This window comes from Ambystoma mexicanum, chromosome 1q, assembly GCF_040938575.1.
Source record: "Ambystoma mexicanum isolate Mex_15411 chromosome 1q, UKY_AmexF1_1, whole genome shotgun sequence".
In the NCBI taxonomy this organism is placed as follows: Eukaryota; Metazoa; Chordata; class Amphibia; order Caudata; family Ambystomatidae; genus Ambystoma; species Ambystoma mexicanum.
Genome location: NC_090922.1, coordinates 222370657 through 222395571, shown reverse-complemented (window position 1 = coordinate 222395571; position 24915 = coordinate 222370657). Strand labels below are relative to the sequence as shown.

The 24915-nt window shown below is 42.7% G+C and overlaps 1 protein-coding gene across 1 annotated transcript in view; it reads left to right on the top strand.

Annotated features, from left to right (window-relative positions):
- The window catches only part of LIG1 (DNA ligase 1), an 876776-nt gene that overhangs the window by 110064 nt on the left and 741797 nt on the right, over positions 1-24915 (top strand). Inside the window, exon 7 of the mRNA XM_069637540.1 lies at positions 3095-3397. Within this exon, the coding sequence (XP_069493641.1) occupies positions 3095-3397 (303 nt within the window). The remainder of the gene's footprint in view (positions 1-3094; positions 3398-24915) is intronic.

Here is a 24915-nt window from a genome sequence, read left to right as displayed (position 1 = left end):
AAGCATAACCCAACTTTAGTTTAAAAAGAGCAGCAGCTATTCAGTATAACCAATGGGTACATAACGTTTGCACTATTACTAAACGGGAATAGACAGTTGAACCAGTGATACTTTTCAGAAGTGTAGAATACAATTCTTGGGTAAGTAAGAACTCTTAGCAGACTTTTTTAAGATAGGCAATAAGCCATTCCAGGTAGCTAAGGACCAATATACTTTTCAGAGAGGCTACAAGCGACTAAAAATATTGGCTCCAAGATAGTTTTTTTTAGAAATGCACTGAAGCAGACCAGGAAAAGCAAAACCAAATGGTACACTTTAAGAATAAGTTATTCAAGATGGGTAAACCCTATTGGTAAGCTTTTACACCCATTCAGTTAAGAATAGTAAAACATTACCAACACTATTACTTTCAAGAGGAGTGGAACACTATTCAAAGTAAGTAAACCAATGTATATACTTTTTTAAAGGAGCAACCAGCAACTTAAAGGTATGCAATAACATTTGTAACACTTTGTAACCTATTCTATTTCAGAGATAGTTAAAACACCAACTCATTTACAAGTAAGAACATTTACACTTATAACGGAGGTCTTACTTTTAGAGTCCTTCCCTAGTATATAGCATGAGTTTTCTCAGAGGCAGAAGATGGTCTAGGAGCCAGGTGTAGGCAGGTCAGGATAGTGTTTGTTAGGGAGAATTCTCAAAAATGTGCTAATTCCCTCCACCTTAGAGACCCCCAGCAACTTTGCTGGATTTTGAGGAATTGTTTTTTTTTTTTAACCGGGAGAAAGTGAGGCCCTTTTTCCCACTCTCCCATGTATTTTAATGTGACTTGTACCTCTGTGTTTCTTTTTAGTTAGAGTCTAACCAACTCCATAGGCATCATCTTTTACAATTGTCACACAGCACCTTCAATGCAATGGCACAGGGAAGTCTTTTAGATTTCCCAAGCTTTAAATACCTTCTCTGGGATAAACTACTGTTTCAAAGAGCAGTAAAGTGAAATTGACTTTACTTGGCATTATACTTGCTAGACCCAGCACACCCTATCTTACAATAGAGTGCTGGAGGGGGTTTCTTAGTATCCCCTGTGTCTAAATGCTCATGTAACCTTTTTTATGTTACCCTTTCCTCATTGAAATGGCTGGTGGCAGTGATTTGAACTACTAAGGTTTGCATTTCCCGCAACCGTTTGCGGACCCGGTAACGTTAACCGCAGGGACCATCTTTTTCAAAATGGCATCCAGCCATCCTTGCTAAAATGGTCCCTGGTCTTTGTTTTCTGCCATGTCTTTGTGGAAAGGTCCTTCTAGAGTTTTTCTCTGCGAGCCAAACCAGGTTTGGTCTTTGTTAATTCGCCTTTGGTGGGCTTCAGGAGTGAAACCCGCCTCTGGCTCCCGAGTGTCTGGGGTAGGCAGGAAGTGAGGGAGGTGCCCGAAACTCCCTGTGCTTAGTCTCCTAGGAGACCCAAATGCACTCTGTGGTAATTGGCTGGCTGACTGTCCGGCAAGGACAGCTACCCTACTGGGTGAGTGACAGCTAAGCTGGAATGAATGGGAGAGAACTGAATAAAAGGCGAGTCTTTTTGCTTGGAAGGCGGTGTCGACCACTGGACGAAGGAACCGAAGAAGAGCTTGAAGAGGACGCCTGCTTTAACTCCTGGACCGTTGGTTTGCCTGGTGAAGCCCTGCTGCAGTGACTACTTGCCAAGTTGGCATCAACAGAGAAGCCCCTGCAAGGACGACTTCTCCCTTTGAATGGGTGGGACCAATCAACTTCAAAGTAAGCCACTTGGACACCCATCTCGGAGCTGGTTGAATTTCCTCAGAGTTGCTGCCAGGGAGAGGGACACCATATTGTGTGTGTTACTTTTAAGCTGGCCTAAAGCTTTTGGAAGATCATCCGGACTCCCATGAAGCAGGACTGACCAATCCTGAGCCCCCTCAGTAGAGTGCGGGACCCCAGAAGTGAGGACAGTCCACCTTGACAGCCAGGAACCGCGCTTATTGCTATTTGCTGTACCGCAAGGAGCTTAAACGCGAAACAGCCACTGAAAGTAAAGTTTGCCGGTTGGCAGTTTTGACGGTGCCAGTACAGTGCAGGAGTCCCCCGACGACCTCCCTCTTGTCCCCACGACTGAGGCCCAGGAACAGTGAGATCTGCAGAGCTGCACAGGAACAGAAGTAATCAGCTGCATCTTTTCCTCTTTACCAAGGTACTGTAAAAGAAGTCTGAGAACTTACCTCTTACTGTAGAAGTGCTTATAACTTCCACAACTCGCACGTCTAATCGGCTTGTGGCCCTATTTTTTATTATTCTTTTCTTCAAAGACTCCTAAGAACTTGTGCAAAGACTTTTCCATTACTTACCAGAAGTGCTTTTTCCTATCCAAGACTTTTGGCCATTGACTTTGCGTTAGCCTATTGAATTGAATGACTCTTCTAGTGAACTCTAAAAGTATCTGCACTGCTTAAGAATATTTGGTCTCTTGTGTTTTAATTTTTACCAACTTTTAAAAAGTATTCTGAATGTCAACAGTAAGGCCTTAATGTCCCCAGCACCCTGGTTACTGAAGTCACCTGTGGGTGTAGGATGCGTCTGTGTTAGAGGAGAAATGCCTAGCATTTTGGTGCTGGACTGCCCCAGGGCAGGACAAAGACTGATATGTTTTGGATATTTCTCCTCTGTGAAAGATAGTGAGGTAAAAAATCTGGGTAAGGCTCTCGGAACCAGGACTAAAGTCTGGCAGAGAGACTGCCAGGGCCCCCCTTGTTAGTTTCCAGTAGTACGTTGGAAAGGGGATTGTGGGCTAGGAGTACACGAGCCACTGCAATAAGTAGCTTGCATTAACTCATTCACAAATGAATGTACCAAGTTTTCACTTTCTCTAAGCATTATCAGCTGGAAACCGCATCAAGACTCAAACAGTAGAGTAGTCCTTTGTCAATAAATATGTGATGGTGTTTTAAAGTAGATTTGGTAAGCTGTCTGAGTTTAGACTCCGCTGGTGTTGCCATAATGCCTTTCTGTTCCCACCTATTGTTGCTCGGAGGACTGCTCATTGGCACTGTTTCTTCTTTTTTTGTTGCTACAGAAAATGATCCAGAGGAGAAGGCCAAGAAAGAGAAGACTAAAAATAATGGGCCACAGGATGAAGATGATGACATGGAAGTAGAAGAGGTGAAGAGTCAAGGTTCAGAGGTAGCACCTGCGAAGGGATTCTTATCAGAAATTAATACGGTGAATGATGCAGGCACAGAAGAGCCTGCAAAGAAGACTATAATTGAGACTGTGGGAAAAGATCAAGAGTCGGAAGATGAAGTGGGAGAGGAAAGTGAAAGAAAGGAGGATAGAGAGGAGGCACTCAAGCCAACTAGACCCATCAGCAGCTTCTTTGGTAAGACTGATCAGTTCATTGGCCTACTGATAGTTTGGCATCTTACTCTAGTTTCTGGTAAATGTAAAGGCAGTCACGAGGAAAGGCCTGCATGAAGCAATTTTGTTTACTTTCTTTTTAGAAGTCTACGAATTAGCTGCTTGTGGCAGTACCCTTCGTAGCAGAAATAAATGAGTTCCGCTTTCTTGCACTCCCTGAAACGCCTATTTTGAGGAAACCTCAAACCAGACTCTAAGGGGGATAGCTGTCAGAAGGGGGTGGGTAATGTGTCCAGTGCAGCTTGACAGTTGATTGTTCGGCTCTTGCCTCTAGTCCCCTTCATGCTTTGTTCTGGGACATGGTGTTTGGAACTGAGGGACACTGGAATGCTGAGACACTAAGGCTGTGGGTGGAAAGTTGGCTTTTGCTCCCATGTGTCGCGGCTAAGTTGGGGTCCGAATTCGGAGAGATCTTGGATTGTTGCTGTTTCCTGCTTCAGCCTGCTTTGCCGGCCTGTCTCTAGATTGAGCCATTTGTGACCGAGTCTCCTACTTTTTGGCATTGCTGTTACTGCACTAAGCTATGATAGCTGTAATAGTGGCACAATCCGTTGATCTTTAACGATTTTGGGCACCTGTGACATTTTTCCTAGACTCTTGGAATTTATATTGAGGTCAGCTGCATGTGATTCCCTCGCACAGGATGAGTGCCCGAGTGTGTTGACTGCGGGTATTTGAACTTTGAGCAAATCCTAAGGCCTTATTGGTCAACTGATTGCCTGACAGTACCAGACTTGTCCATTTTCCATTGTCTTGGGTACATTTAGCAGTTTGGGTTTTCCTATTTGATATAAACAACGTGGCAGCCTTGCCCAACCTCTCATTAGCCAGGAAACTGGCAAATCGAAGAGTCAATTGAAGGGGGCATTGAATGCCTGATTGAAAAAGGCATCTGGTGAGATCAAGGACAGAATCCTGTGGGTTGAACCGAATTGGATAATGGACTGTAATGAATTGGAGAATGAAAGCTAACCCTAAGCCAGCTAATGACGATCCACCTTAAATTCAGCGTGTGTTATGCCCGGCAACCATGTAGAGGCTTCTATACAACCCCAAGAGCCTATAATTTATTTGTATTTATTGTGCATTTGTTAGACGCTTATACAACAAGTAAATTGTGTTTCAAAGTGCTCACAGGGCAACAGGGAGGGAACATGGGATTGATAGCAACTTATACACTGGAAGATAAAGACAAACCTACTAGGCCATGTGAGTATTCAGAACGTGCAAGTGCAGAGAGTGAAGAGGGGAAGAGGGAGTGGGGGGGGGGGGGTAAGTGCTGGAGTGTCCTTGCTCGTGGGTGAGCAGCATATGTAAGTGCCCAGTATAGCAATTGCTGGGGGAGCGTTGAGCTGCAATAAGTAGGTAAGTGCAGGCCTACAGTGGCGTAGGCCAGTGGGTGCTGAGGTGTAGGCTGAGATGATTGGGTATGGGAGGCCAGGGCTCTGAAGTACACATAAGAGTCCTGGTTGCCAATCACAGCGACTTTGAGATTAGTATAGGAGGCAAGGAGGAGTTGAAAAGGAAAGTCTTGAGGATCTTCCGGAATTTGAGGAGATCCGGCTCAAAACTAAGAGGAAGGGGGATCCTGTTCCATAAGGAAAGCCAGCTGAAGAAAGATCGGCATCTGGCCCTTCAAACATAGTGTTGGTGCCAGAGGAACGTAGAGGTCTAGAGGGAGAGTATTTACTAAGAGCAAGTTGCAGATAGTGTGGTGCCTGACTGCAGACAGCCTTGTGGATGATGCAGAGGGATTTGAATTTAATCTGTGCAGCAACCGGGAGCCAGTGGAGGATTTTTAGGGCAGAAGACATGCAGTACCTGGGCTTGAGGCCAAGGAGAAATCTTGCTGCCCTATTCTGGATTAGCTGGATGGGTCGCAGAGAAGAAGAGGGTAGATTCAGGAGAAGGCTATTACAGTATTCATGCCTAGAGAGAACCAGGGCTCGGGTAACATTAAGCTTCTTGGGGAAAGTGAGAAAAGGGAGAATTCCTTTGAGAAGGAAGAGTTGAAAGTGGGACTTCTTGGCAATGTCCAGAATGTGAGGGAGGAGTCGAAGATGACTCCAAGGTTTCTGGCTTCAGATGAAGAAGGGGGGGAGGGCCCATAAAGGATGACCAGACTGAGGGGAAGAAAGAGGGAGCAGGGGTCCCAATTGGAAGGATCTCAGGCTTGCTGGCATCGAGGCAAAGATTGTTGGAAGTGCACAGGGACTGGATGGCAGATAGGCAGTCTGGGGGTGATCGAAGAAGCAAGGGGCTCAGCGGGGAGTTTAAAGAAAAGTTGTGTGTCATCTGCGTATCACTGGAAGTTGGGAGAGCAGGTGGAGATGAGGAATCCCAGTGGGGCAAGGTACGTGTTAAAGAGCCACAGGGAGAGGTTGGAGCCGCGGGGGACACCACAGGTGGAGAAAGCAGTAGGGGAGGAGGAGGTGCCCAGAATAACCTAAAATGGACGGTCCCTTGGGAAGGAGGTCAGCATGTCCAGTGCCCGCTTCGACATGCCCAGGGTATCGTGAAGCAAGGAGGTGGAAGGGGGTTCTGGGGAGAGGGAAGCAAGGGTGCTCGGGATGTCCTGATTTTTAGTAGTGAAGTGAGTAGCCAATGCGTTGGAGAAGGCTTGGGAAGGGAGGGGTGCGGAGGAGACTGTGGAAGGGTTGGCTAGTTCCCTGCAGATTTTAAAGAGTTCCGCCGTGTTTTTGGATGCACCAGAGACTCGCGCCTGGATGTGGGCCCTTTTCATGGCGCCTATGGAAAGTCTGTATCGTCTTTGAAGCAGGCAACAGGCCAGTTAGACAGTGAGCCCGAGATCTGCCACTTCCGTTCCGCAACGCAAACTCACCAGGTAGCCTAGTAGTTAGATGAGGGACACGAAATGCAATGCAGCATTGTGGTGACAGATGTTAGAAGCACACACCCAAATTCGAAAATCAAACAAAGGCACAAAATGAATGCAGACGAGGTAGAATCGGTAAGTCAAGGAAGGCAGCGTGAAATGGGCACAGTTGGTTTATGATTCTGTCTGTTAAAGGGTGAAGCAATGGATAGTCAGCCATCACTCACTTGATCTTCTGAAGAGAGTGTGGAAGTGCAGAGGCTATGGTTCATGCAGGTGCCGGCTACATCTGGTGGCTGCTTCATAGCTCCTGGTCACCAAACTAATAACCGTGGTACAAGAGCACGACCCGCATACACAACTGGAATCCCTGTGGTCCCAGATGACTCTCCTCATGTAATCGCCCCACATTCTGTGGTAGATACACAGCTCCATAGAGAACAAACTAAACCTCTGGTGGGGGTTCTGGATCCATTATTGAGAGATGCATTGAGTGCACCGCACCATTCTCGCACATTTTTAAAAGATCTGTGGATGATTTTGGTGTTTTAGCTGGGTTGAGCACCAAGTTGGACAATAGGTTTGCTGGTATTAATTGACTTTTGTTTTTCTTAAATTTTTTAAGCAGACCATTTTCGAGACGTTATATGTACTTGATGATTTATTTAGGAACCTAACAAATCTGCAATCAACTGTTAACAATACTGGAAATTAAGATCTGCCTCCAAACAGGAGTGAAGCAGCACATTCTTTGGTTTCTGCTTTGAGTAAAGCTGGATTTCGAGTTAATGTGGAAATTGAAATGATAGATTTGATTGTGCTATAGCCCCCTACAAAGGAAGGGCAGAAAGTCACTTGGACATAAGACCTATTTCCAGGTACTTCAGTGGTTGTACCCATAAACCAGAAAGGGGCGATTACTCTGCGCATTGCAACTAATCGATGCCTTAAACAGGGTTGCGTCTTGCCCTCCAACCTCTCCCCTGTTGTACAATTTGTACGTTGCTGATATGCTGCAAGTGATTAGTTCTGCTCATACTTTCCCCTCCTCTGATTGAAAGTACACCGATTCCTTGGATAGGATATGCAGACAATGCCGTTTTTGCTGGATTTTAGATTAATTGGCTTGCAACATTCCATTAATGCGCTTTCATCTTATATTTAATACTACTAAAACAAAAATCGTTGTTCGTTTTAGTATTAAGACCATTTCTTTCCAATGGACTATTAATCATAGATCCATAGAAATTGTAGATCGATATACTTATTTAGGCATTCCGATTTCTAATCATCCAAAACAAAATTTCTATGGTGATTTTGTCATTGCTAAAGTATTTTAAAAAAATGGTTGGTATATTAAAAATTAATTGGTAAAGGTGGTTATAACATTGAGGGTCTTAGAACACTATATCGAACATGAATAGTCCTAGGAATATTATATGGTCTGGCAGTTCTTCCTGAGTCTAAAGTCACCTGGCTGGAAAGATTGGAGGGAAAGCTCTTGTGCTCTATATTAAGCCCTCCTCCACTGTTCCAGTTGCAGCGTTAAGGTGCGAACTTGGCCTTTCCTCTGTTTACTCTTCTTGGTTTGTGCAGCGCTGTACCTTTTATCTTATCCTCTTCGTTTTCGACAACACCAAAAACTCTCATGGACCTCTTAGCTAGTCAGTATGAGCGAGTTTGTTTGAATCCCTTTTTAGGTGAACTACGTAATACAGCATTTAATCACTTAGCAAAAATAGATACTTTAGCGCAGCTGAAGGATATTCCTAATGCTGTTGTGATGTTGAAAAAATAAAACTAGAGACAATGATATCGTTTCTAAAATAGCTAAACTTTCTACCAAAAAGATGTATCCGATATTGTACACAAAGCTTTCACGTAAAGACACTATGCGCATATCTCATTCAATTATGTTCTTTGCAAGTTCGAGGATTTACTACCTGCATGCGCTTTAATATTTTAGCCACTCGAACATACTGGTAGATGGATCGGCCTACTTAAAAAGACCGGATGTCAAATTTGTAAATCTATAGTAGAAACAGCATGTCCTATTCTAACTGCATGCCCCAAACTGAGAATGCAGTACTTAAAAAGCTATCTCCATCTTACAGCCAATGCAGAGTTGATTGAATCTGACCAATTTTGGAGAAGCATTTATAGTACAGCTTCTGCCTTTCATGTTTGTAAAGAGGCACTGTCTCTTTTTTTTCTTGTGACATCTAATCTTCGTGCAGAGGAATAGACTTGTAGTTATCTGTACCGCCCACATACACAATCTGACTTTCCTCCTTTGTGGTCCCACTGGCATGTTAGAAATTGATAATAGTGGTTGATTTCTTTTTTTATTATGCATATGACGCTTTGAAATCATTGCTGCTATTTGGGTATTATTGTTGGGCCATGGAATATTTATTTCATTGGCATTTTTTGGTTGTTCTTTTAATTGTATTGATGACATTGATGTTTTATTGGTATTTCATAGTTTTTATGTTTGATACTTTATAATAATGCATAGGGTATTGTACTGAATCTGATTGCTTTCAAATAATTGTGGATCAATTCTTGTATTAAACTATGTGGTAAAGTTTTGCTGTATAACCAAATGCACAATAACATTTTTAAAATTAGACATTGGCTCTACATTGCATTTATCACCGGTAGGGGCACCCTCTTGTTGTTTCCAAGTGAGAGTTCCTTCTATTCATAACCAACAACCACCCTTCTAAACAAAGTCGCCCTCTTGCAAAATCCTGAAGGGCAGGCGCGTATCATGGGTGGGTCTAACTACAAAGAGTATTGCTGCAGCTAGTATTGCAGGTACTTTTGCTGATCCCATTTTTGAGCTACATTGAGATCAAGTCTGAGCTATGGCATTAAATGCAGTTAGAGTAAGGGAGTACCACTTTTCTTTATCTAATTCAAACTAGGCCTCTTGAGCCAATCGCATACAAATTACCCATTAAGATCTTAAAAGGAGCGGCCATTCCTCCACGATGGCACAGTTCAGATCTCACCCCTGATACTTGGGAGTATGCAAAGAATAAGAGGTACACCTCCAAATATATTGCACATTTTATTCTGACTGGATCAGGTCTGCTTTTATCTGAAAATAGCTTTGCAGTCCTCAACAATTGTTGAAATAGGATTGACTACCAGATAGGAGTGTGCTAGACAAAACACCTACAAGTCATAAAATGCTGAACTACCCATATGTCGGCTTGATGTAATGCTAAATCTTGACATAGTACTACCGGTATATTCAGACGAAGAGCATGCCTTGGTAAACACTGGGAAAATTCTATATCAAAAGCCTGCTGTTGAATCTAACACATCCGGTGTCGTCATCTATGCTCTTTTGGACTATCATCGGTTGTCGTGAAAAATGGGACTACCCAAATATAAAAGATAACATTAACTCTTGTGACGTGGTTACACTAAAAAAAACCTGGGACAACCACAATTTACCTATGACAGATATGCTGCGTATCAAACCAGAGCCATCAAGAAATGTAGAGGACAATATCATGGTGGATTGTCAACGTTGTTGAAACCTCACTGGATTTAAATATAAAGCTAATAGCAAATGACGCGCCACACGTATGAATTCTCCAATTAACAAATGGATTAGGTGTTGCTTTATTTTTTATTTATATAATGGAAACAAAGCTGCTTCAGACACTTCAGCAATTGACCTTGAGACTATGTAATTGATAATTTATTACATTGCAATTATACATTTTTCTTTTTGAACAATAGCAAGCAGTGTTTTATTTCAAATTGGGCATTGTACCGAATGCACACCCTTTTGATAATACTGGGGATCATTTAAAAAAAATATTCGGAGCCCTATAGTATTCCATCCTAGAACTAACGTTGACGAGCACAGACAAAGGCATGGTTAATGGAATGGGGGCTACGACCCGTTAATGGCCCGTTTACTTCTGTCTTGGGATTGAGCGGTGGTATTTTTCAAGCACTCAAAGATAGCATTGATACTAACAAGGGGCAGAAAACTCATACACTGGCACAACATTTTGAATTTCTAATTTCAACTGGATAAAATTGGCAAGAGTAATTGAGGCAGAGGTCGGCATAAGTGAGGTGGATAGCACCATAACCCTACTCTGGGTCGAAGTATCCAAGCGCTTCAAACGGACTTCAGGAAAATGGCTGCTAAGGCAGGAGATCTAGGGAGATTGAGGCAGCATAAATGTCTGGTTAGGCTTTCTGAAACCTCACAAGTGGAGGAGAAATTGAACCCTTTATCGAAGACTTTAATTTTGTAAATTGCTAGACGATCCACCTCCCAGTCTCATGCCGTTCAGTGAACACACAGCTGCCGTGCTACTAGATCCCTTCCTAGGAGGACCTCCTAGAACGATCATGATATGGATCCTTAACTACAGAGGCATTTATTAATGAAAACAGCAAGTGAGCCGGACACTTTGCGTGACAAGAAAACTTTATCTCTATACCTAGACTTTAGGCTTGCGACCTGAGACGCCCGCAGCTTGATAAGGCTGTGAAGAGAAATCCATGGGATGCTGGCATCCAGTCTGGTACGTCATAACCTGCAAAATAGTAATGATAAATATGATAAATAGCCACTCGAATTTCTTGAGCTGGGACACGTGAAGGAATTTTTCAGAAAGTGACCGCTGCCTCGATCGATGCCTTCACTAAAAGAATCGGCTGAAGACACTCGTATGGCTGGTGTCGATCGACTCCTCATACTGTGTAGTCAAGTTCTCCTATTTATCCTGTTTGTTTCAGGCTGTGTGATTAAAAGCTATGGTGCCATCTAGCTGCAGGGAGCTTTTTCTGGGTTTCTTTCCCTCTGCTGGTTGCTGATTAGGTTGGTTGCCACCTCATCGACTCCACAGTGTGTATCACATTTTATTGCAGTAGGGTTAACTGTGACAAGGTTTTTAGTCATCAGACAAATCCAATTAGTTTTCATTACACTAATGTTGCGAAATACAAGCTGTTTGGCTCATAGACTATGTGCGATCCCTGTGCACCTTTCAATCTACTTTTGTGGGGGGGCCCCCACTCTCCCTACTGCAGCATGTTTTATTTCAGCGCCAGTTCACTAGAGCCACGTTACCCTGCTGTCTGTCTGACACCTGTCCTAGTGAGGGCCTAAAGGCTGTGGCCTTGTCTCTGACTCCTTTCCTTGCTAACCTAGCAGGGTAGTCCGATGACCTGGCACACTTTTCCTCCAAACGATAGTCTAGCACCATTTTCCTCACTCTCCTCGCCCTCAAACTCCTCACCTCCACGTGTCTGTCTCTCTCCCTCTCGTACTCTCACACCTACTCTTAACCCTCTCTTGCTCCAAATGTGCTGTCAATCACTACTCCCAACACCTGAAATACTCCAAAGGTCGCTGTATTGCTCTTTTACTGAAAAGTGCACAGAACTACCATAAATCACCAATGCAATTATAGAACAAATTCTTCAACCCAAAAACAGACACACAATAACTCACAGCCACGCACGCTTTAGAAGATAATCAGCTCTTTACGGCTATTTATTCAAAGATTACAAGTACATAGAAATGACTCATAAAACTAACATGGACATAGATCACAGAAAAAGTAAAGAAGTCAAAGAAAGAATACATCACCGTGAGCATATTCTCATTCTTCATCTCGCCCATTTATCGCTGGAAGACCCCGAGGACAGCTAGGACGAGAGTGCCACAGCTCACAGGAAGGCCAGACGGAGCGTCCTTCTCTGGCTAAAGTCTCACCTGACCGCTCCAGGTTTCCGCCTATATAGGCACTCCAAAAAAAGGAGTTAATTCTTGAACCTTCTGGAATTGCACCTGCGCAGTTGAGGGACAGCTGTCGGTTGCCAGCTGGGTCAATCGAGAGCTCCCTTCCCCCTCCACTCCCCAACGAATGCAGGGCCTCCCTGCTCTAAAAACATGCTCCACGGAGAACAGTTTCCCAGCATAAATGGCCTTGACTGCATACCAAGTTTGAAAAAAAATGTTTGTTTCAGCACTGTGAATCTCAAAATGTGTTCAGCCTTTCACTGCGGAGTGAAGTAAATATCCAACATGGCTGCGAGCACTCCCAGAATGCATTGTGTGTGCGCCATTTTGAACTAAGCATAAATTAAGCAGAACATTCCAGCCTTTGGATATTCATCTTCCGTAGCCAGGTGGTCTCTGAAACCTACAAAATGTTAAAACTAAATTGGGAACATATTGAAGGCAACAACAAGCAATTATAAAAGTCAATATAATAAAAATGCAAGCAAAAATATAACGTAGTGTACCCCCAATATCAGGTATCCATGAAAATAATCAATCCCACCAGCTTCTGTTTTGACTTTGAGATACTTGAGAAATGAGATCCCTCGAACCTCTAATATGACTTTCAATGGACCGTGAGTGGTCACTTAAATTGAAACAACACATATCTTCAAAGGCATTACACCCTAAATTATGTTTCAGCAATAAGTAATCAACAGCAGCTCTGTTCTGCAAAGTAGCTTTTCTAATAACTTGACGATCAAGGAGTAATTCTTCTAAAGCTTGCGAAGTATGATTAAGACTTTTAACTACTAAACACGCTAATTTCATCAAAGATTTGTAACCTCCAGCAGCTAAACCCCAAACACCTACTAATGAAAGGGTTAATGCTAAAACCTCAGCTTCTGATAGCAAATGTACATGTGAATCACAGTCAGGAGATAATCCCATAGATTCAAAGGTTGACGTTTTACCTCAAGTTATCGCTGAGTGTAAAGGAAACATCATTAATCCTAATCAAGTCAAAGCACATGGACCTCCCAGAAATGTTAGCTGGAATATAAGTATATGTAATGTTACCACATGAAAAGAGCCATCCTGTTTCAAATGCTACCATCTCTAATTAGAGCTCACAAACTTGGCAGCATTACTACAAATCACAGGCCTTCACATATGCACAGCTAACTTTGGTGTGCGCATTCCTTTTATCTCAAAATATATTATGCTCCTGCTCGGCCAACCCTGCTGCCCCAACAATTCATGAATCATTTTCCTGGCAACATGCAATGTAGTAATTTTGGAAAAGGCAAAACATCTCTGGTTAAGGCAATTCACTGGGAAGGGCAAAACATTTCATTTTTTCACAGGTTAATCTCAAAATGCATTTAAGAATCAGGTTTCAACATGTTGGCATTCAAGTGCTGTTTCACACAGCTGTTTGTGGTGCATGATGTCACAGTCGACAACCCATTGTCCACAGTCCTTTAGACAAGAAAGGCAAAACATATCAACAAGGTCATTACAACCGTCGACTGAATCATTTGAATATGCAGCATCAAATGTTTGACAATATGCCAAGTCCGCACCGTGACAGTTCTGGAAAAGTTATTACTTTGTTGGACACTTCTTGCAGGTTGCAGAACAAATGTCCTCACGCTTCACGCACGTAGGTAGCATTGAGTGCGGTACAGGACAGGTTTAAAGTTGACATAGCATCTCGCAGTGACCCGCTTTCTCTGAGAATGTGTCTGCTTGACTGATCAGTGTCACCCGGCAATTGCACACGTCTACCCCCCAATCATGGCACGCTACTGTCTTGTTTATTTGCCTAGGCAAAATACAAACAGAAATGTTAAGATTTCATCAAAAGGTACACTATCAGTGTTATCCACATTAGGATGTCATCAAAACTTCAATATCAGCGTTGTCCACCCCTTCCCTTAACACCACCCCCGCCTTCAGTAGTCTCATCAGGTAACTACACATCATATCATTGCTACCGCAATTATTGGTCACCCTTCTCCATGTTACTGGGGGCTTATTTGCACTCAACCATATGGGGTGTAACTGCCTAGTCACAAACTAATTTGTGCCATGCGATCATAGTTGGTCAATGGTACCTCAGACTGATCTGTGATTTTACAATAGCCATATAATAAGTACCTAGGTCGCACTTCTCAATGGATCAATGCTTTTCTTTGTCACCAAAGCGATCACGAATGCCAGGCGCCAAGCGCCAACTTGCTGCCAGTGTTTCATGATCTTGATTTAGGTTGCCCTGCTGGCATCACTCCATTTTTCAAAGGTAAAGTCTTTCAGTCCAATACCGCCTGCAGTTGCACAAGCAGCTTTGTTTATCTTTTCTCCAGTTCTCCATACAGGCAGTGTCTTTAAAGCCTCTGGTTTTCCACTTATTAGTTTCCCAAAGGGTGTCTGCTGATTTCTTGCACCACCCCTTTGAGAGCGATAGTCTGAGTCAGTTCCTTTAGTTGCTTCAACAAATCATTCATTCTTGCAATAAGCCGTGAGGCTTCTGGATCATGGCTAATGTGCAGTGTGCATGTTATACTCCAAAGCCCCGCTCTGCATGTTGTCTCTTGCAAAACAGCTACCTTTGTCAGTTTTTTTGCTTCCATCTGAAATGCCATAATGTCTTTGTCAGTTACTCCAGCCCTGGCAATGTAGCTTGCATTTTGCTGGCTGTGTATTTGCACTTCTTAAAGCGCCTAGAGGTTTCTTCTCCAGTGCACAGCGCTTTACTTCACATCACATGGGGCGCTGAGATGCAGCTTGCACGGCAATGTCTCTTGAAATGGGCAGCTGTCTTTTCTCAGTCCATTCACAAGTGCACAGTTTTCCCAAATGTTCAAATGTGTGATGCGCCCATCCTGCCGTTTGATACTGGGCGAATTCCTTGCTTCTGATCAATTCTGTTATTGCATGCCAGTGTCAGAAAGCATGCGTACATCAGCATGTATAAGGTAGATTGCGCTCTTTTTCATCTCCTCACTCACAGCAATTATTGCCTTCAGTTCAGTTTCAGCATTCTGGCTTCGCAGCCCCACCTCTGTCTTTGCTCACACTGACGGTGTCTCTCACAGGGGATGGAATGCAGGAATGTCATTGTTTATCTTTCCTGTGCACATGGCAGCGCCATACGCACGCAGCAAGCTTGTCTCTTTGCTCTTAGGCCTATAACTCTTAAGCCTGGGCGGCTTCAATGGAAGGCACTAGTTTCAGACAGTTCATCCAGATTAACTGTTTTCTGCGCTGCTCCAGCAACTCATAAACTCCCATATCTGCCAGCTTCTGAACACCATTTTACTGAACAGGAGCGTGGCATTCTGCTTTCCTCCAACAGTTTTTTTTTTTTTTTTTTTCGTGCACCTCGCCCAAGACCGTGCAAGAAGTTATCTTCAAGGCTCTGCACAGCAAGACTCTTATTTTCAAAAGAGGCACTTTTTCTTGTCATCAGCTGCAAATCCATGTAGTTCTGCAAATCTGCAAAGTGTCTTTTAGCCTGTTTAAAAACAGGCCACTGATCAATGTCCCATGTAAAATCATGTTTCTTTCTGGTGACTTTGTAGTTTGGCTTCATAAACTCACTCCAATGCAATGTACGATCTTTAAAAAGAACCCTCAACCCACTGAATCTTTGTGCTGTCTTATCACACACAGATTTTCCATTCTGTTGTACCATTGCCAGAATGTAACCACTTATTTCAGTGCATTCAAAACATGTAGTGCAGCTCCCTGCACGTTTTCTGCAAGAGCAACCCACACTCTATATTGCTTGTGGGCTGTTAATGTGTCAACAACATTATCATTATATATCACAATCAACTTGTCCTTTTCTTGAATAAAACATACATCCCTTAATAACAACAGTACTTTTGCCATTGGCAACAATCCCATGGCATAGTGTGAGAACAGTCAAAATACTCTAGGGGCAATTTAGAAAATATAAATTGTCTTTTCCCCCCAAACCATTGCAAACTGGTTCTGCAATTTCAAATCAATACACAAAAATCGAAAATTCAAATGCCATTCACTCACTTTTTTTTAATCAAGTGAGTCTCACCCCTTGCAAACATGGCACAGCTACAATGCAATGCAGGCAATTTTAGTGTGTTCCTTTAAACAGAATGCACCACCAGCAGATGGAATTTACAGTTGCCAAAAACAAACCCTTTAGGCTTTCAACACTGATGTTACTCTTTCTCCTAAACACTGCTCATTCCCACGTTATCTTCAGGAATGTGAACACTTCAAAAGCATACATTATAAGAAAGGCGCACCTTCGCCTCCTTATATTACAGCCCCCCACTCGCTAGCACACTGGGGCTGAGTCACAATGTTTAAACGCTAATCACAATTTGCCTGTCAAATACTTGCAATTTTTTTTCCTTCTCTGCCCTCATGCCAAAATAGAGCAAGCTTTCACTTTGCAATCTAAATTACAACTTTGTCAAGGAAAACCGCATGAAAAAATTATTTCCTAATTGAACATAAATCTTTCTTCACCATTCATCGGAGCACTGTGAACATAGCCATGTTTCCGCTTTGCTCACTGCTTTTCGGCTCCCTGGTTTCATTCCCAAGCAGTAAGTCGGCCACGACTGATTTACTGAAGGGGAAAGATCTCAACCACACATGCTATCGGCCGCGGCAGGCCGACACAAAAGTGCTGTCTATTGGCTGTCTCAGAGCTGCAGTGAGATGACCAAGGAAAGGCGACAGCCTGCTCTGCATTCTCTCACACAATCGTCATTTCACAGCAAGGGAAAAGGAAAAAAAAACAGCTTAACACAGTTCAACACTCACTGCCCAATTACTTTCGTTTGCAAGATAACCGAAGCCTGTCTGCGTTCAAACAGAATATTTGGAACACTTCATCACAAATAACCCTGCTCACAGCGCCATAATGTATTGCTCTTTTCTGAAAAGTGCACGGAACTACCATAAATCACCAATGCAATTATAGAGCAAATACTTCAACCCAAAAACAGACACACAATAACTCTGAGCCACGCACGCTTTAGAAGATAATCAGCTCTTTACGGCTATTTATTCAAAGATTACAAGTACATAGAAATAACTCATAAATCTAACATGGACATAGATCACAGAAAAAGTAAAGAAGTCAAAGAAAGAATACATCACTGTGAGCGTATTATTCTTCATCTCCCCCCATTTACGGCTGGAAGACCCCGAGGACAGATGAGGACGAGAGTGCCACAGCTCACAGGAAGGCCAGACGGAGCGTCCTTCTCTGGCTGAAGTCTCACCTGACCCCTCCAGGTTTCTGCCTATATAGGCACTCCAAAAAAAGGAGTTAATTCTCGAACCTTCTGGAATTGCACCTGCGCAGTTGAGGGACAGCCGTCGGTTGCCAGCTGGGTCAATCGAGAGCCCCCCCCCAAGGAATGCAGGGCCTCCCTGCTCTAAAAACATGCTCCACGGAGAACAGTTTCCCAGCATAAATGGCCTTGACTGCATACCAAGTTTGAAAAAAACATGTTTGTCTCCGCGCTGTGAATCTCAAAATGTGTGCAGCCTTTCACTGCGGAGTGAAGTAAATATCCAACATGGCTGCGAGCACTCCCAGAATGCATTGTGCCTGCGCCATTTTGAACTAAGCATAAATTAAGCAGAACAGTCTCCTCCAAGTCTCCTCTACCTGCTACAACATCCTGTATGGACTCTTGGTGTTATTTCAACTCTGCCAACCTCACCCAAACACCTCCCTGCCAACTGACTGTTGCCTTTTTATAGTTGCCCCTGCCTAGAAGCTTCTCTCTGCTCCTATTAGTTTTCAGAGTCTGCTGCCCTGGTCCAACCTCTGAGCTATCCCGTTTTGGACGGGGTCTTCTCCTGTAAGTGTTCATAAGGAACTTTAACCCTGCACTCTTTAATCTCCATCTTTGTCATGCTGTCACTGTGGTTGTATGTTTTGTCTATCCTTCACTCTGTTAAATCAGTGGTCAAACAGGTATTGGGTAGTGGCTTGCTAGTCCCTGCTGTGCGCCATCTGCCCCATTGTTCCCCTGTAGCCAGGCTGTGGTTTGCGGGGTAGATGTCTCCCATTCGACTCCTGAATGGGGAAGCATAGTCAGTGAACAACCAGTTTCTTCCTCCTTTTCTAGGTTGTCTTGTCTGTTGATTCCAGGTGCAATGTGGTACATGTAGTTTTTCTCCAAATGTGCTGCTTCCCAAAAACGATGCCGTCTTGCTCATTTTCAGAATGTATAGTCCCTACCATATTAGATTGGGTTTAAAGTGCACCCATATTGAGAAAATGTTCTTTGGCACCTAATATTTGCACCAATTACCACCCTATCACAAAGTGTCCTTTCTGCTGAAGTTACTGGAAAAAGCCACTGCTCAGCAGCTTCAAGTGCACCTTTAAGAACATATTTTACAGGTAGATTTCCAATCGGGATTTTGTCCTCAGAGCGAATACTTGCCCTCTTGTATTTCAAGGGCTGCTACCTTCTCAAGCTTGTGTACCAAGGAAATCTTGCCCTGTTGATGTTGGATTTTCCAACAGTTTTCAGCACCCTGGATCATACAATACCTGTAAGCAGCTTGGAAAAAACGAGTACTTTCTAAAACCACCTTAGACTGGATTACATGATGTTTGACAAACCAAACTTTGAGCGTCAAATTAGGCAGGTTTGTCTCTAATCCCTCTCTGGTGACATGTGGAGTCTCACAAGGCTTGTGTATTTCCCCCCCTTACTGTTTAATTATAATAAACTTTTTTTTGATCTCTTAATTGAATTGGGTATCCTCTTCTAAAATTACACAGATGACACCCAAATAATGTTTAAATTAGATGGCGACTACCACTATAACATCTCATGGATACAATCCGTCTTTACTCAAATTGAGGAATGGATGGTGGAATATTGGTTTGGCCTTAACCAAGACAAACTGAAATTGTGTTTGTCGCTCCAACTCCATTGCAAAACACTCGATTCCTTTATGATAGAATTCCATTATTAGTCAGTAATCTTAGAACTGAAGGGAAGGTGAAAACTAGCGATGCTTTTTGGCTCTTCCTTATCAATGATTCCACAGACTGATCGGGTTATTCGCTATAGTGCCTATTACTTACAAGACAATATAATTGTTGTCCACAGACCATTGTGCTCATTTCGCCCGCTCTTTTATAAGGAGCAAAGTTAGATTATTTAAATTTGTTGTATGTTGGAGCTACTGATTACACTAAAACATCTACACATTCCTCAAAATGTTGCCCATCATATGTTACCAACTATCCCTAGAGATGTTCACGTTTCACCTATCCGTTGCAGGTAACACTGGTCCTGGTTAATTCTGGAATTAAACGTCTCATAATGGTGCACAGTGATGTTTGGTTCAGTTTCTAAAAATATTATGCAAAGATTAAAGTTGCACATTTCCTCTTCCTCAAAGGTCAGCTACCATATATGATATCTCCATAAATAGATTCAAATTATCCAGAGCACTTGGCCAATCTATTACAATTATTGCAGCCGCATTTGGGAACTTATTACCATTAAATTCTATATGGTCAAAACTGTATGCTTTTAGAAAGAAACATGAACACCTTTCTGTTTTAGGTTTCTATATATCCAGCAAATGAATCCCTAGCCAGTTTTTCTGCAGTACTGTTTTTTGTCGAGCGCTGTAATACATCTGGGTGGCAATGCTTGTTTCTGGCCAAATCTAAAAATAAGAAATCCTACAGAAATAACTGGTCTCTGTAGAAATTGCTCCCCAACAAAGTACTGGCCAAACCTGATCAGCTACAAACATTATAAAATGCATGCCAATTGGGGAAGAACATTGTAAAATATTTTATTTTGTGCACATTTTAAACTCATATCCTGTAAAGACAGTTTTTCACATTTAAAATCATTTTATAAAATCTTATGACAAGGAGCTGGCTACAAATGTACTTTCTCCCTATTTAACTTACCAGAATTATCTTCGTCATTGACAAACGCAATACTTTTAACAATTTTCCCAACACAGTGAGAATAGCTTGGACATGACCTATAATACAGAAAAGAAAATGCAACTTATTTTATTATCCTTAATCATGACCTCTTCTTAACGGGTCTGTCCTTCTGATCTTCTTACAGGGACGTTCTTCTTGTTTTAATTTAAGCGAGTCCATATGGTATTTCCTCTCCACGTGTTTGAAAATAATCCTATCATGATATTTCACCTTTGGTATACATGGATCACGTTAATCTCCAATTGCTAGATTTCCTTTCCCATTTTTAATAGTATATTAGATTCTTTACCTCATTGTTTATGATCATTTTTCTACAGAAGACCACATCTGTAATGAACATAATATTCATATTGGTATGTTGCTATAATGAAAGTATTTTCCAAAAAGGAACAATTATACTTATTACTGTTTTAAATCTTATAGTACTCCTGCGTCCCGTCTTCTTTCCTCCATACTTATGTGACATTTTGTCCTTTTGTAAGAACTCCAAAAATGTAATTCTCATTCTTTACTTTTAGTAGGGAGTGGAGGGGGGGTTAATGTTAGTACCAGAAGTGCCGAGGATCCCCCTTTAAGGGCTAACCATACAGCAGCTTGCTCTCTGAGCGAGGGCTATTTTCACATTCCAGCAGGATGCCACCCAAGTTTCAGCTCGATTAGGAAGACAGTGTAGCACACAATGGCTTGATGTTCAAGGGTAATGCAGCCCTGCAAGGTCGTAGCACAACATGGGATGGCTCAAAATGCGGGTCGTCTTGAGTCTAGTCGATCTCATCAGGCACAGGGTCGGGGTTGTCCTTTTCGGGATCCCCAGGTCGATTGGAAGGAAGGGTTACAGCATGCTTAGGATACACAGCAGGCTCTCTGGTCCCTGGAAATCGTTTTGGCCTTCGTTTATTCATCTTCCGCTTTCGGCTCCAGTGGTCGACTTATCAGCAGCTTCCAGGTTCAGAGTATTTATCAGGAACTACAGCACAACATCTGCTTTCTCTCCCCACATTTTACAGCAAGGGGCAGTCTGGCTGTCCAATCAGGACAACCAGCTTCCCACTGGGAGTGTGTTCCTTTTAGGCAAGTTGGAAGACTAAGGACTGCAGAGTTTTGGATTCCTCCCTCGCTTCCTGCCTTTCCAGACACTGGAAAGGATTCCTGCCGAAGACAAAACATCCACGGAGGTCGTTCCCGCCTAGAATGGCAGGGGAAGACCTCGGAAACAGCAAGCACGCAAAAAATGGTGAAAAAGGGAACCCCACCATTTTAGAAAAAATTGTGGCATTACTGAGGCTGAATTAACAGCCTGTGAGTAATAAAGACTAAAGGTCATCAAGGTAAAACCACTGCCACCAGTCATTCATGTAAAACTTGCAACTGTAACAAAATGTTACCAGGTAAGTAAGAAAGGGGATACATTGTATCCCCGTAGCGCTCCACATATGGTGGGGTGTACTGGCTCACTATATAAAATGTAAAGGGGATGAAAATCCCTCTTTACTACTTGGGAACTGTAGTTCACCCAAGTACATCAAAGAGAAATTAACAGGGGAGCCCAAAGGGGCAACCCAGCCCAAGCCCAAAAGTTGAAGGTAACTATAACTTCAACTATGGAGAGACATACAAAGGTCACCCATAAAAAGAGTAAGATATTGATAAATCTTCCTGACCTTTGTCAACCCCAGAACTTTTTTGCTTTGATTAGGGAACCATTTTACCTTGTCGCTAGTTGAAGGGGAATCTTGTTCCCTCTCACCTAGTCTTTTCTCCTTTTATAGGTGAACTTTTTATGTCTCGCCATAGTGTATGGTTGATGTTATAGTTTCCTACAAGGTTTAGGCTGGGCTCCCCTGTTAATTACTTGCGATTGGGAGTCCTCTCATTCAGTTCATCCAGGCCCACTGCTGGAATCCTCCTATGGTGTCTTCACAGAAGTTCCTGGACCCTTTCAAATACTTACTTGTTTGAACAGTCTTACTAAGGAACTCTGACCGTTGCTACTTTTGTGCCTATCCTGACCTTTCTGTTGGACACTAGAGACCTAATGATCCCCATTCTGCCACTGAGAACACTTGTGCTTCAAGAATAGTGAAAGACTTGTAAAGTGTGGGCTTTTTGCCTAGAAATAATAACTAGTGTTTTTTTTTTAAAACAAATATTTTATTAGATTTTCAATTTATAACACATAGAGCAGTAGTGATAAAACAGTTCGATAAAGTTCTTCCTGAGTTCAATCAACAAGGGTAAGCATAACAGTAGGTCATATCATAGAGCCATTGAACAATTATTAAAACAATAATCGACCTCCACTCCCCCCCCTCCACATTTAACAACCTTATTACATAACCTGACTTAACTTGAGATCGAATATACAACATATGGGTGTACATTCGGGAAGTATTTTGCCCGCAACAATGGATTCTAACTTAAGGTTTCCGTTGTGAGACTTTACAATATATTGCCTTCCCTGCTTCATTTCCCCGCCAATGTTTTACTGAAGCGTTTATACATTTGGAATACCTCTGGAGGCATTGTAAATGACAACTCTATTCATCTCAATTAATTACCACCAAGGCTTAGTTCGAAATTGACCACGCTTCACTCTCTATTACAAATTAAGTGGCTTTTGTAAATGAGTAAGTCCATCATTTGTCCTTAGGCCATGCTCTTTAGGTATTATTTCGAAGAGAAATTGTGCTTTTAACCAACTTTATATGTACAAAATCAATTTCACTTACATACGTTATATAGGACCGAGTTGTATCTTAGTGACATCCCCTTCTAAGGCTGTTGCACTGTCTTTGACATTACCGTTTCGGTCTAGCTTCCATGTCTATTTTTGTTCAAAGGCATATAAGCAATTCCAGCATAGCTTTTGACCACATTGAACTTTGATGTTCTTCATTTTACCCCTGTTCCTGTCTTACCAAGCGTTATAGTTCGCATTGTCTCGAGAGCGTTCAGGTTACATGAGTGTTTCGGAGCAGCCGGGGTTTGAAGAAATGGGCTTCTCTGTCCCGTACATGTTCATGAAATGGATTCCATATAGTTAGAAATCTTAGGTATTAGCTGGTGCTGATGGCGCATATCTTCTCCATAGCCATCACCCCCCAGATCTTAACCCACCAGCATGCTGAGATTGGACCTTCTTTGTTTTTCCAATTTTGTGCAAGAGTCCTTCTAGCTGCTGATAGTAGATGGGTGATGAGATTAGCTGACGCTCCTGACATTGCATATTTCCCTTCTATAGGGACTCCTAAGAGGATTGTCTTCGGAGATCTCGGTAGATCCACCCCTGAGATGTCTTTTATGTAGCTTAGTATTTCCTTCCAGTAGGCAACAGCTTTAGGGCACGTCCACCACATGTGAAACGGGTCTCCCTTCTCATCGCAGTTTCGCCAACAGTTTGGTGAGTAAGACTTTGCAATTTTGTGAATGCGGTTCGGGGACATGTACCATCTGAGACACAGTTTGTACGCAGATTCCTTTATTGTGGTGCATCTGGAAGTGCCATGTGCCCATATTTGGGACCATTCCTCCTCCGTTAGTGACTCTTGCATATCTCTCTCCCAATTCATTTTGTATGCGAGATGCTCCGTTGGCTGGTCATTGGAGAGGAGTTTGTAGAGTCTACGGACCCCCCCCCTGCCGTATTGCCTTCTTGAAGCAACAGTTCTAGGCCTGATGGCGTTCTCATGCCCGCCTTCTTCACCGTTGGGTGGGTAATCCAGTGCCTGACTTGCGCATATCTATAGCGTTCATTTTCCCCTATATTGAATTTTAGCTGGCAATCTGTGAAGAGCAATGGAGCGCCGTCTTTGTACATGTCTTTCAAATGCGTCGTTTCTTCCCCTGACCAGCCCACTCAGTATCCGCGCTGGAGACCCGGTGTGAAGTCTGGGTTGCCCATCAGTGGCGTATATGGGCTCCGTCCACCAGGAATGCGTTTTCCAGGCTTTATCCCCACTTGATAACTGGTGTTTTTAAAACTTTACTTACTACGTGAAAGAGTTGGTCGGTAACGAAGGATATAAATGTAAAGGTATGCCACCCGGGTCTTGCTTCCCCTGACCTGCTGTATAGCCTGTCTAGAAGAAGTCTGCCTTAGGTTTTACTTACCCTGGATAGCTGTGAGCAATTCTTAAAACGTGCCCTGTAGGTGTAGCTGACATTGGTCTGCCTGGTGCAATCCTAAATTAGTGTGGAGAGTTATTGCTTACTTTAGTCTGTGTCGCACTGATCTGAAAGGCAACTGTAATTGTATATTACACCATAAGGTCTTACTCGCCTTATCCTGAATGTAGTTATAGGTTCATACTATTACATGAATTTGTGTTCCACTATTCAGAAAAGTATCCTTGGTTTACTAAAGTGATTCATTAAGAGTCACTGCAGGACTCACAGGGTCTACTACCCTTGACTTACTGTAAAGTAATCTAAAAGTAACAGATGGTTTTACTCCCCATGGATAGGTGTGTCCTATACTAAATGTGTTTTGATAAGTCTTGACTTCCCTACAATTGCTGTTAGTTATTCTGAAGAAGGTTTATGCTTTGGTCTGTGTACCTTCAAGCATTGTCTTGTTTTTAGAATGTGTTTAACTCTATGACAAAGTACTTACCCCAAGACTTAACTTGGCCTAACTGTATTTATAATAAACCTTTATTTCTTATATTATTTCTGTTTGTAAGTGTTTCTGTTGAACCCTTGGTATACTACACATACACATTATTTGTACCTTCCTACAGCCCTCTCCCCCTCCTAAGATAAATCTGGCTGGTCTGTCTTCGCTACCATATACTCGGGTGTTACAGCCTTATGCTAAGAGTGGAGTTTTGTACTGTCTCAGTTGTATGCTTTTACTAAGCCCTTAGTTGG